General features: G+C 51.4%; 2 protein-coding genes across 10 annotated transcripts in view; one reads left to right on the top strand and one right to left on the bottom strand.

The window, feature by feature from the left end:
* Positions 1–12,390, top strand: part of LOC136157186 (nascent polypeptide-associated complex subunit alpha, muscle-specific form-like) — a 97,714-nt gene that overhangs the window by 58,034 nt on the left and 27,290 nt on the right. The window contains exons 6-8 of the mRNA XM_065919184.1: positions 5,096–5,485; positions 5,754–6,479; positions 6,593–6,759. Coding sequence (XP_065775256.1) covers positions 5,096–5,485; positions 5,754–6,479; positions 6,593–6,759 — 1,283 coding nt within the window. The remainder of the gene's footprint in view (positions 1–5,095; positions 5,486–5,753; positions 6,480–6,592; positions 6,760–12,390) is intronic.
* The window catches only part of EPB41L1 (erythrocyte membrane protein band 4.1 like 1), a 146,694-nt gene that overhangs the window by 127,318 nt on the left and 6,986 nt on the right, over positions 1–12,390 (bottom strand). For 7 of the 9 annotated variants that reach the window (XM_065921924.1, XM_065921931.1, XM_065921933.1 and 4 more), the window contains exon 1: positions 5,946–6,078. The exons of the other annotated variants lie outside the window; for them this stretch is intronic. The gene's annotated coding sequence lies outside the window, so the exon portion shown is untranslated. Of the gene's footprint in view, positions 1–5,945; positions 6,079–12,390 lie in introns of those variants that run through there. 9 annotated transcript variants of the gene reach the window in all.

Genomic DNA, 12,390 nt, shown 5'->3' with positions numbered 1-12,390 from the left:
TCGGCATGTGGACTCTTAGTTGCAGCCTGTGGGATCTTAGTGCCCTGACCAGCGATCAAACCCAGGCCCCCTGCATTGGGAACTCAGTGGGGAAGTCCCCACATCTGTTACCTTGACCATGTCACACCACCACAACCCAGCACTCCAGGTGCTACCTTTCCCATTTCAGAGAAGACGACACTGAGGCTGAGAAAAAGCATCGTGATTGTTCCATGGCAAAGCCTGGTTTGGGACCTGGGCATGGGGGACCCCAAGGCCTGCATTCTTTTCCATCTTCCTATATGTACTGGGTTGAATAGTGTCCCCCCCCACCTCAAATTCATGTCTTCAGAGAAGCTCAGAATGTGGCCTTGTTTGGAAACAGAGTCTTTGCAGATGCAATTAGTTAAAATAAAATGAGGTCATGCTGGCACTAAGCCCAAAAGACTGATGTCCTTAGAAAAGGAGATGACACAGAGGCACACCGGGAGGAAGGGGAGAAAGCCACATGACGAAGAGGCAGGTGCAGCTGCAAGCCAGGGAGCTCCACGGGTCGCTGGCCACCACCCAGAAGTTAGGAGGGGGCACTGAACAGACCCCCTGCTCAGAGCTTTCAGATGAAACCAACATTACCAACACCTTGCTTTCTAACTTGTAGTTCCACACTGCGAGAGAAAACATTTCTGCTTTTTTAAGCCACCCAGATTGTGGTATTTCATGAAGCATCCCTAGGAAATTAATCCATGGTGAGTCCATTGAGCAGCAGACCTGGAATTCTTAAATTCCAGTTTTCAGATTCCCACGCTAGGCAGCCTTGGAGGTGAATGGAGGCCTGGGGTCCTGGGAGGAGTCATTCTCATCTCTCCTTGCCGCTCTGGTTCAGGCTGACCTGAAGTTCCAAACCACCAGGCTTATTCCATGTTCCAGGTCTCTATCCACCCCATGGGGCCCTTCCATCATGCAAATAAGCACCCTGTGAGCCCCAGGTGGACGATCCTCCCCCTCCACCCAAGCCAATCTCTCCCACCACCTGGAGAGCTGTGGTTTTGAAATGCAAATCTGATCCTTCCTGGCTAGCTTAGTCTTCCCTGATTCCACCACCACCAGTAGGACTCAAGCTCTTCAGCCTCGGCCAGATCTAGCCTCAAACTTCCTCTTTATCTCCAGCCACTCACTGCACCTGTCCCCACCACTCACCACCTTCTGCTCCAACTGCATGGAACTCTTTGTATTTCCCTTAACAATCCATGACACCTTTGCATGAACTGCTCCAGCTATCTGGAAAATAAAATCTAGCCCAAACACTTCCTTTTCCTCCATGAACAGCCATACCCTGACACCCTGTACATTTTACCATGGCATCGCACATTGCCCCACATACCCAGCCTGGGAACATGCTGCATTCATTTCTGTCTCTGTAGGCCTAGGGCCCAGTACAAAGGCATTCAAGAATATTGAACTGTTGGGACTTCCCTGGTGGTTCAGTGGTTAAGAATCCACCTTCCAAAATCAGGGGATGCAACTAAGCCCAAACTCTGCCACTACTGAAGCCCACTCACTCTGAAGCCCTCAGGCCATAACTACAGAATTTGTGCACCATAATGAAAGATCCCATAGAACGCAACAATGAAAAAAAATGAAAAAAAAAAAAAAGAACGCAACAATGATCCTGCATACTGCAAATAAGTCCCAATGCAAATTAATAAGTTAATTGATTTTTTATAATAAAAGAATGTATATTACTTCATTCTCAGAATAACCCAAAACTATTATTGATCCTATTTTATAAGTGAGGAAATAAATAGATGAAGTCACTTGCCCAAGTCTACTCGACTAGTATGTGTCAAAGACAGTGCTACATACTCTAGTGCCAGTGCTAGTAACCAATGCTAGGTATACATCCATCCTAATACCCTCATTTCACAGAAGAAGAAACAAGAAAGGAGAGTGACTTGCTCACAGTCATGTAATAAGACGTGGACCTAGATCTTTAGATCACTTATTCAGCATTCTTCTTGTCATTCTTGAAGGAACTTAACCCAGAAGGACACGGAAAACTGTGTCTTCTGAAGAGCTTTTTCCCACCTGCCCTAGAGCAGAGCCCAGCATGGATCTGGGCACACAGTAGGGTCTCAAATCTATGGTGACATAGCAGTGAAAAATAAGACAGATATATAAATCTACTTCAATAAAAAATCTGAGGCCTGCTTAGATATTAAAAGATAAGGGCTTGAGAGGACATTTTCAGTTCAGTTCAGTTCAGTCGCTCAGTCGTGTCCGACTCTTTGCGATCCCATGAATCGCAGCACGCCAGGCCTCCCTGTCCATCACCAACTCCTGGAGTTTGCTCAAACCCATGTCCATCGAGTTGGTGATGCACCATTTAATATGAGCACTGCATGTTCAGTTGCTCAGTTGTGTCCTACTCTTTTCGACCCCATGGTGGGTCTGGACTGTTGCCCACCAGGCTCCTCTGTCCATGGGATTCTCTGGGCAAGAATACCGGAGTGGGTTTGCATGCCCTCCTCCAGGGGATCTTCTTGACCCAGGGATCGAGCCCACGTCTCCTGTGTCTCCTGCACTGGCAGGCAGATTCTTTACCACTGAGCTACCTGGGAAGCCCTAAGTATCATTTAATACCATCTTCCATTTTACAAAGTCATCCATTCAACAAATTTATCAAACACGACTCATAAGCCAAACACTGTGTGGGACACTAGGAGGACTGAGAAGCAGGTTCCTGCCCAGATGGCATTCACAATCCAGCGACGGGAGACAGACAACCAACTAACAAGTTCAAGTATAATTACAAACTCTCACAAGCGCTAGGAAATACAGGAAGCTAAAAGAATGTATAACAGGAAAAACTGACTTGTCTTAGGGAGTTGCTGGGTGAGGGCTCCCCTGAGAAAGTAATTTTTGAACTGAAATCTCTAAAGTGGGAGTTAACCAAGACAAGAAGCAGAGGAAGAGTGTGGTAGATGGAGGGAACAGAAAGTACAAAATCTCAAAGGCAAATGAGCTTCTGGTGCCTGGATGAACTAAAGGAAGGCCAGAGTGATGGTTTCTAGAGAGGTGGGCAGGGACTCAATCTTGCGGGTCCTGTAGATCAGCATAAGAAGTGGAGAAATGAAGCAGAGCAGGGAAAACCCCTTACCCAGAACCTGGCCCAGAGCAGACACTGTTAACGAGTCATCACATTATTTGGTGAAGGGGCGATTTGTCCAGGATCACAAGGAAGACCTGAGACTCGAAGCCAGAACCTCTACTAGCCAGGCTGTGGCTGTCAGCTATTTCAGGAAGGGGGAAGGAGATGCTTTCCAGGGGTTTCCTCCCCCAGGAGGTTCCAGCTCCCTGTCCGCACCTCTCCTGAGCTCTGGTGTGCATCAGAATTACCTGTGTTTATTAAAACATCGACTGCTGAGCACCACCCCGAGAGTTATTGACTCTGTATATCTGGTGGGAGCCCCAAGAATGTCTAACAGGATCCTAGGTCACCCTGCTGCTGCTTCTGGTGGGGTGACCATACTCTGAGAATCACTGCTCTAGACTGGAATATATGAGGGCAAGGAGGAGTGGTGAGCGAGACCCATGGCCAGGATATTTGGAGGATGTGTTGTGCTCAGTCGTGCCTGACTGTCTGTGACCCCATGGACAGTAGCCCACCAGGCTCCTCTCTCCATGGGATTCTCCAGGCAAGAATACTGCAGTGGGCTGCCATTTCCTCCTCCAGAGGATCTTCCCTACCCAGGGATCGAACCTGTGTCCTGTATTGGCAGGCAGATTCTTTACCCCTAGCACCACCTGGGAGGCCCCCATTTAGGGGCTGGAATGTGAGTAACAGTGAGACAAACTCCAGCACTCTAAGAAAGGGAAGGGGCCTCAAAGTCCCAGAATCCAGCCTCGTAGCTCCTCAGCTAGGGAAGCTGAGGCTTAGGGGGTTTAGACTCTTACATAAGAGAAGCTCAAAAAAATGTGTCAAGTGAATAGGTAAGTACATGAAAGGTTTGACCAAAGTCAAAAGGAGACCCCTGCACCAAATTCCAGGGCTCCTGAGCTGTAGGCCAGCCTTTCCTGCCCTGGGAAAGAGGTTCAGCAAAGACGACAGCAGGCTCAGCTTACCCCCAACTTCTGCTGCCTTGGTGGGGAAACATTTTTGAAATTGCAGAAATCTACTGTTGGCCCAATCCTATCACCCAGAGCCACCCTCCTTCTTTTCGCACTGCCAGCTCACTCCCTTTATACTTCAAATCCTGTGCACTTTATCCTGGCAAGCTGAGCAGCAGAGGGGGAGGTCAGGTTCTAGGGAAGAAGAACTGGAAGTGAAAGGTGAATTCTTACACTTGGATAGCCCTCTTCCAGAACACTTCCTTCCTCTTGGAAGGGTCTCCATTTCTATCCTCCTAGCTAGTCTAATCTCATGCTACCTACATTTCAGTATCAGTATCTGAAACCTGCAAAGCCAGGGGCTAAATTTCCAAACCACCTTTTCACCCAGTTTTTCTAAAACAGGGTGGCCCTGGATAGAATTTTTCTATCCTCTTCCAGTTGGCAGCAAAATGCCACTTCTCTTGCAAACCCACATGCACAGGCTCACTAACACAAAACAGCTATGTGTACATACATGGAAACAAATATACCAAAACTCATGGAAAAACACATACACATAGACATCAAGAGATGCCTTATCATTACTGTTCATTGGTAATGGACACCTGTGCCTTCAAACGCACAAGAAGCACACAGAGTGAAGACGCACACATGCACACATTTCCAAATGCCTGCGCTGCACCAATTGATGGAGAAAGGAGTAAGACACACCCAGAGACCCCTCTCTGAGTAGGTATCTCCTGAGGGGGGGCTCCTTGGAGCAGGGGCACTGGCTCTTTAAGAGAGTGGATCTCCCTCCTCCCTTCAGGGCACCTAAGGTGCGGCTCTACCCCAGGGAGCAGGGAGGGGTGAGGGTGGGCGTGCTGCAGACCTGGTCCGGCCCGGTCTGCCTCTGGGCGACGGTCCCAGCGCCACTACAGGAAATGGATCCCTGAACCGCCCGGGTCACCAACCTGGGGACCGCTGTCGCCACCGCCACCCGCACACACACACCCCCGGGCTCCAGGCAGGACACGCCCTCCGCTCCAGCTCGGCCGGGCGCGCCGGCTCCGCTGTCACCCGGGCTCAATCCGGCCCCCCGGGCGTGGCCGCCCACCTGCCGGGGGGAGTCTCGGCCCCGAGGGCACGCTCCCACCGCCGCCGCCGCCCTCTGCCCGGCCAGGTGCCCGGTTCCCGGCGACGGCGGCGCCTCGGCCGCCGCCCCCACCCTTTCCTCCCGGCTGTGTGCAGACAAAGCCGCGCACACGCACACCGGGGCTACGCGGGGCTACGCGGATGCACACCCGCCCTCACACGCGCACACACGGGGACTCACACTGGCGCGCGCGCGCACACACGCACACGGCCACAGGTTCCAGTCACCGGCGAAGCCATCGGCACACACCCTCATCCAAATGTACACACACTCAGTTACACATTCAGACACACCCTCTCATAGACACATTCACGCCCAGACACACGCACACACACACACCACCCGGACGCGCGGAGACACAGGGCACACACCCTCTCACACACGCACGCGCACACACCGATCATCCACTTGCACGGACCCACGGGCACACGCGCTCACACCCAACACACATCCGGCGACGAAGACCCCGACACACACACAGACCGGCTCCAGTACTGAGACGCACAAACCGAGGCCCGGGCCCCCCCAGCCCCGCCGGCTCTGGGCGCCCGCCGCCCGCCTCGGCGGTGTCCACCCGGCCCCCGGAGCCTGCCCACCGGCCTGTCAGTTCTCCAGGACCCAGAATTGCGCTCAGAGCCCTCGGCGATTTCCCTCCCCACGCCCACCAGCCCAGACGCGGCGGGGTCCCCGGGGCCCCGAGTGGGCGACGAGAGCGGCTAACCTGGCTGCGGCGGCGCGGCTTCCGGGCGCTGTCTGTCCTCGGTCTGTGTGTCCGGCGGCCGCCCGGCGGGCTCCGAGGCGCACTGGAGCTGCGCACAAACGCCCCGCTCGCTCGCTGGCTCGCCCGCTCCCTCCCTCCCTCCCGCGGCGCAGCCCCCTCCCCGCCCGCCCCCCTCGCCCGGGCTCCCCCCTCCGCCCCGCCCCGGCCGGCTCCCCGCGAGGAAGCGCCGGCGATCCCGGCCGCCACGGGCGAGCGAGCGAGCGAGCAGCGGGAGGAGCGCCGCCGCGCGAGCTGCCCAAGCCGCCCGAGCCGGGGCCGCGCGTCGGGAGGAGCCGCGCCGGCCCCCGGGGAGGGGAGCAGGGGAGGGGGGCTGAGCCCCGCGAGCCCGCCTGGCCCTGGTGGCCCGCCGCCCGCTTCCCCACGTGGGCCGGGCGCCTACCTGTGTCGCCGCGGAGCTCAGAGGCCGGGGCGAGCGGCAGGGCGACCCCGAGGAGACCCCACCCAGGGCCCCCGCGCCCTCCCCGTCCCAGCCTGGTGGGCTCGGGCCCCGCCCCCCGCCTCCTCCCGGTCCCCGCCAGCGCCGACCTCGGTTTTCCCTGGCTAAGACGCCTCGGCTCTCGGCCCGGTGCCCCGGACTAACCCCACAGCCCCGGCGCCCAGCTCGCCGGTCCAGTCCACCTCCCGCCCCGACCTGGCCGACGCCCACCCGCCTCCCAGCCGCCCTCCCATTGTTCCCGCGACCCGGGCTCGAGGAAGACCGCGCCGCTCATTCGGGGGAGGACTCAGGTGGCAATACCTCTGAACCCAGGCAGGGGTAGGGGTGCTTTCCAAGGGCTGGCCCCTGTCTTGGGGCGCCAACGCCCACCCTCCACAATCTCAGGCACACCCAAAGTAAAGGGCTTTTCTAAATTAGAGTTTAAATCACCACCGCCCTTAGAGGTGCCCCGTCAAGTCCTACTTTGAGTACAGACTGAGGCTTGGGGGGAGAAACTAACCTAAGTTCAGCAAGCTCGAGACAGCAGCCAGGAGAAGGCAGGGAACCCATTAGGGAGCCACATTCCACAGAAGAAGAAACAGGGGATTCCTGCCCAAAGCTCCTGGGATAGGGGCAGGCCCTCCAGAAGGACAGGGAATAATGAGCCTGACCTCCTTGGTTAGACACGACTTAAAACACAGAAATGTAGAAGAAGCCGCACTTTCAGAGGCTTTACTGGATGAAGAGGCCTACTAAGGGCAGGAAGTCGCATCTACTTTGTCTCACTTAGCCCTGACTGTGGTGCTGTGAGGCAGCTGTGATTATCATTTCATCATTTTATAGACGAAAGCTTGTCCTAGGTGTCTCCAGCAGGACAAACAGAACCAAGATGAAGCCTAACAATTATTGGAGTTCTTCACTGCAGTAACCCCTCCAGCAGAGGATAGGAAGTGCCAGGTGAGCAGCCAAGAACATAAGAAATCAAGGAGGGCAGAGGCCTCGTTTGGGCCTGAAAAGTCATCCACAAGCTAAAAGAGGACAGAAGTGAGGACCTGAGACCCCAAAGCAGGACTGAGCATGGCCTGTCCAGGGGAAAATTATAATTAATCATGAGAATAAATAATAGCTAATATTACATTAATTACTATATGCCAGGCACTGTTCTAAGAGCTTTACTTGCACTAACTCATTTAATCCCATAACAACATGGTGGGATGGAGGTTCTTAGGAAACTGAAACACAAAGACATTACATAATATATAAAGTGGCACAGAGAACATCCCTGGTGGTCCAATGATTAAGAATCTGCCTCCAAATGCAGGAGACACTGGTTCAATCCCTGGTGCTAGAAGATTCCACATGCTGCAAGGCAACTGAGTCCATATGCAGCCACTAGAGAGCCCCTGACAAAGACCCAGTGCAGCCAAAAAATAATAATTAAAATAAATGAATAAATATTTTTTTAAATAAATAAAGTGACAGAATCAGGATCCAAACCCGGGAAGCAGATTCTCAAGCCTGCACTTAGCTACTATAGGCCAGAAAGAAGCAACCCTGAATGCAAGGTGAAGGCATTTGAATTCCTAGCAGGACTCTTTACTTGTCATTGTCTGTCTCATGTGTAACAGGTACCCGGTACACAGGGCCTGGTATATAGGCCTCATTGGTTAAACTACTGCCTGAATGACCCGGGAGTGCAGAGGGCCATGTACAGCACTCCATTGCAGCTCTGGTCCACTGGACATTTTTATCAGTGGTTTTAGATGAAGCAGAGGAAGGCATGAAACGCTAATCAAATCTACAGCTGTCATGAAGTTGGGAGGGCCCACAGATACTCTGGAAACCAAAATGAGTTTCCAAAAACTTCTCAGCAGCCTTGGAGCTGAGCTGGAATTAACAAGATGAAGTGAGTGCCACAAGGGATAAATGTAAACACCTGCCCTTCAGCCCAAACCAGAGCAGTCCCAGAGAACTTTCAGTGATGATGGAAATGTCCTAGATAGGCATTGTCTGATTTAGTCGCCACTAGACTACTGTGGTGGTTGAGCCCTTGAAATGTGACTCCTACAAATGAGAAACTAAAACCTTAATTTCAATTAGTGTTAAGTATTTGTTTTTCTTTTTAAGAACTTTAAATGTCACATGGGGCCAGTGGCTGCCATACTGGACCAGTGCCCAAAATACAGGGTAGAAAGAATCTAGATTAAGAGTAGTTTCAGTGACAATGACTTATAGGTTTGAGATGACCTCAAGCTCAACAATATGTGGCCGCAAAAAAAAAGAAAGAAGGAAGGGAGGGTAGGAGGAAAGAAAAAGGGAAGGAAGGGGAGGAGAGTGAACATGATATACTGTATCGACAGAAACAGAAGGTTACACCTCCGTGGTTCTAATTCTGTTAGAGACTCTGGGCTGCCTTGGGCTGATCACAACTGGGTCACAGATCTCAGCTCCAGGCCCACGTTCCGAAGGCTACACTGTCACACTAGAGCATGTCTAGAAGAGACCAGAATGCTGAAACCTGGATGCCATGTTCTGTGGCAAATTATTTAAATACCCTGGAGAAGGGAAAGCACAGGAGGATATAGTGGCTGTCTCCAAACATCTGAAGGGCTGTCATACAGAAAGGGGATTTGATCGGTTTAATTTTTAGGCCTAATAAACAAAACAAAAAAACTCTGTGAAGCCCTGTGCCCCACTCTCTGATGGAAGGATCCATGTCCAATTCCTCTTTCTTGTCCCCTCAGCACCTAATCCACCCAGAACCTGGCTCATATCAAACATTGACTACAATTTGTTGGCAAATGGATGTGAAAGAGTTCCACTCAGCTTCAGTGGGTGAACATCCAGGAGGAGAATTTCAGCTTTTTATAAAGAACTCTAACAGTCAACGGGGCTTCCCTGGTGGCTCAGGGGTAAAGAATCTGCCTGCCAATGCAGGAGTGCATGCCTGCGTACTCAGTCGCTTCAGTCATGTCTGACTCTTTGAAACCCTATGGACTGTAGCCCACCACACTCCTCTGTCCATGGGATTTTGCAGGCAAGAATACTGGAGTGGGTTGCCATGCCCTCCTCCAAGGGATCTTCCCGGCCCAGGGATTGAACGCCTGTCTTCTTCGTCTCCTGCCTTGCAGGCAGATTCTTTACTACTGAGCCACCAGAGAAGCTCCAATGCAGGAGACATGGATACAATTTCTGGATCTGGAAGATCCCCTGTTGGAAGAAATGGCAACCCACTCCAGTATTCTTGCCTGGGAAATCCCATGGATGGAGGAGCCTGGTCCATGGGGTTGCAAAGAAGTCAGACACAACTTAGCAACTAAACAACAACAATAATCAACAGGATCCAAGAATGCAGTGGACCACCATGGGAGTGATGAACTCCCTGTCAATAAATGTATTCAAACAAAGATTGGATCTTCAGTTAAAGGTTGAACCAGGAATCAGATAACTCTTCAAGCTGAAAAATAAGTAAGTTCTATTACGAGGGAAGAAACAAGATCAAGGCTGTGCTTCCAGACAGTCACCAGACTGACTATATAGAACAAATTGATAGGAAGGCACTAGAGGCAGGGAGGACCAGTTACAGACCACTGGAGTGGTCCAGAAGATTAGACAATAGGTTGGGTGGCAGCAGGAAAAGAAAGCCTAGGACAGGTGTGTGGTGACAGGAGCGTTGGCCCTGGGTTGGAAGTCAGGAGCTACAGGTTTTAGTCCTACCTCTGCCATGAACTTTTTGTGGGGTCTCGGGTAAATCCCTTCCCTTCTTTGGACTTCAGTTTCCCCATCTGTGAAATGCAGAATAATCTCTAAGTCCCTGTAACTCTGGATTCTTTATATATATATATATTAATTTATTTAACCAGTCTCAGTTGCAGCATGTAACTTCTTGATAGCTCAAGGCCTTCTCGAGTTGCAGCACATGGGTTCTCTAGTTGTGGTGCCCAGGCTTAGTTGCCCCACAGCATGTGGGATCTTAGTTCCCCGATCTAGGATCGAACTCTTGTCCCCTGCATTGGAAGGCAGATTCTTCCCCGCCGCACCCCGCGCCCTGCCCCAGGGAAGTCCTAGGATAGCTTTATTTATTCATTTTTGTTTGCTTGTTTATTTTTGGTTGTTCTGGGTCTTTGTTGCTGAGCACAGACTTTCTCTAGTTGTGGCCAACGGGGTCTACTCTTCATTGTGGTTTACAGACTTCTTATTGCGGTGGCTTCTCTTATTGTGGAGCACAGGTTCTAGGCACATGGGCTCAATGGCATAGAGAATCTTCCCAGACCAGGGATCAAACCCATGTCCCCTACAATGGCAGGCAGATTCTTATCCACTGTACCACCAGGGAAGTCCCTAACTCTAGATTCTGTTTCTGGGAAAGAGATTATGAAGGATGCTTCAGAGTAACAGTACCACCAGTCTCACACAATCATTATTATTACAAAGGATGCCCCCATAAGATTTGATGACTAGATTGGCAGGAAGGGACCATAAGGAGTCAATGGACTATAAGTGTGTGTGGCGGGGGGTGGGGTGGACAAGGACATTTGATCTTTGGGGTGGGTCAGCTAATCTCTCTCCTCCTCCCCCTTGTGAGGAGACAGAGTGAAGACTGTGCTGTGTGCTGTCACCTCCTGAACAACTTCCTCATTCCTCTGAGCCACACCTCATACTTGGCTAAAGGAAGCAGTCAGTTCCAGGGTAAGTTAGACTCTATGTCCTTCCTTTTAACGTTTCCAAGTGTGGTCCTTTCCTTAAATAATAAGTGTCATCAACTCATATGAAAACAGACAGTATTATTGAGCACTATGTGCCAAGCACTTTATTTACATAGTTTTCTCACCCTGGGAGGTAGCTCTAATTATTACCCCCATTTTATAGATGAGGGCACCATGGCTCATGGAGCTTTGCATTTTTCCCACAGTCGCATCGTTTATGAGGGGGAGTCCAGCACAGGTCTGTGAAATATCAAGGCTGCATTCCTAAGGGCTTCTAACATTTAACTATATATTTTTACAACTGCTTAGGGAAGAAGGCAAGATCAGTATGGTCTCCAGATGACAGCTGGGGAAACGGAAGCTCAGAGAGGTTAAATTGAATCACTTGGACAAGTTAGTAAAAGCTTTCACGGTGCAGTTCACACTCTTTCCTATTCTCTGTTCCTCTCCTCTGACCCAGCAGCACCTTCACCCTTCCCTGTACCTTCCAGGGCCTCCCCAGTTCTCCTACACCTGATGGGTAGGGACTTGCCCAGACCATTTAAGAGAAGGACTTTTACTTGTCCTTTTCCTGGGGTGGGGGAAGGGGAGGACTTCTGAAAGGCAAAAGTTAATTCCCACCTCCTCCCTCACCACCAGCAACACACATACACCTCGAGCCTTTGGGCTGGGTGCTAAAGGCTTACAGAGTGAGTCACGGGGGTGCTGACCTGCCAGTCACCTAAGCACCAGGTGCTAAGCTTAGGTTAGAGAGATGAAAAAGTAGGCCAAGTATTCTCATCCCCAGGAGCATGGCCCCATTGCAGCTTAGCACCACCCCCCCACCCATTCATCTCATCCCCAAATAATGCAAACATTTAGGGGACACTGTGCAAGGCCCAGGGGCAGAAGAGACACAGGAGAAATAAGAATGCATTCCCACCCTTCAGAGAGGATAGGGCAGTGAGTACAAAATAGTATATACTTATAAAGGGTGATGGGAGAGACTTACCTGATGGTTCAGTGGTTAAGAATCCACCTTCCAATGCAGGGGACTCAGGTTTGATCCCTGGTCCGGGAACTAACATCCCAGATGCCTCGGGGCAACTAAGCCCATTCAGTTCAGTTCAGTTTAGTCACTCAGTCGTGTCCGACTCTTTGCAACTCCATGGACTGCAGCTTTCCAGGCTTCCCTGTCCATCACCAACTCCCAACTCCCAAAACTTGCTCAAACTCCTATCCATTGAGTCGGTGATGCCATTCAACCATCCCATCCTCTGTTGTC

This window comes from Muntiacus reevesi, chromosome 2, assembly GCF_963930625.1.
Source record: "Muntiacus reevesi chromosome 2, mMunRee1.1, whole genome shotgun sequence".
NCBI classification, from domain to species: domain Eukaryota; kingdom Metazoa; phylum Chordata; class Mammalia; order Artiodactyla; family Cervidae; genus Muntiacus; species Muntiacus reevesi.
Note: the sequence above shows the minus strand (reverse complement) of the source record. Positions and strands in the feature narration are given on the sequence as shown.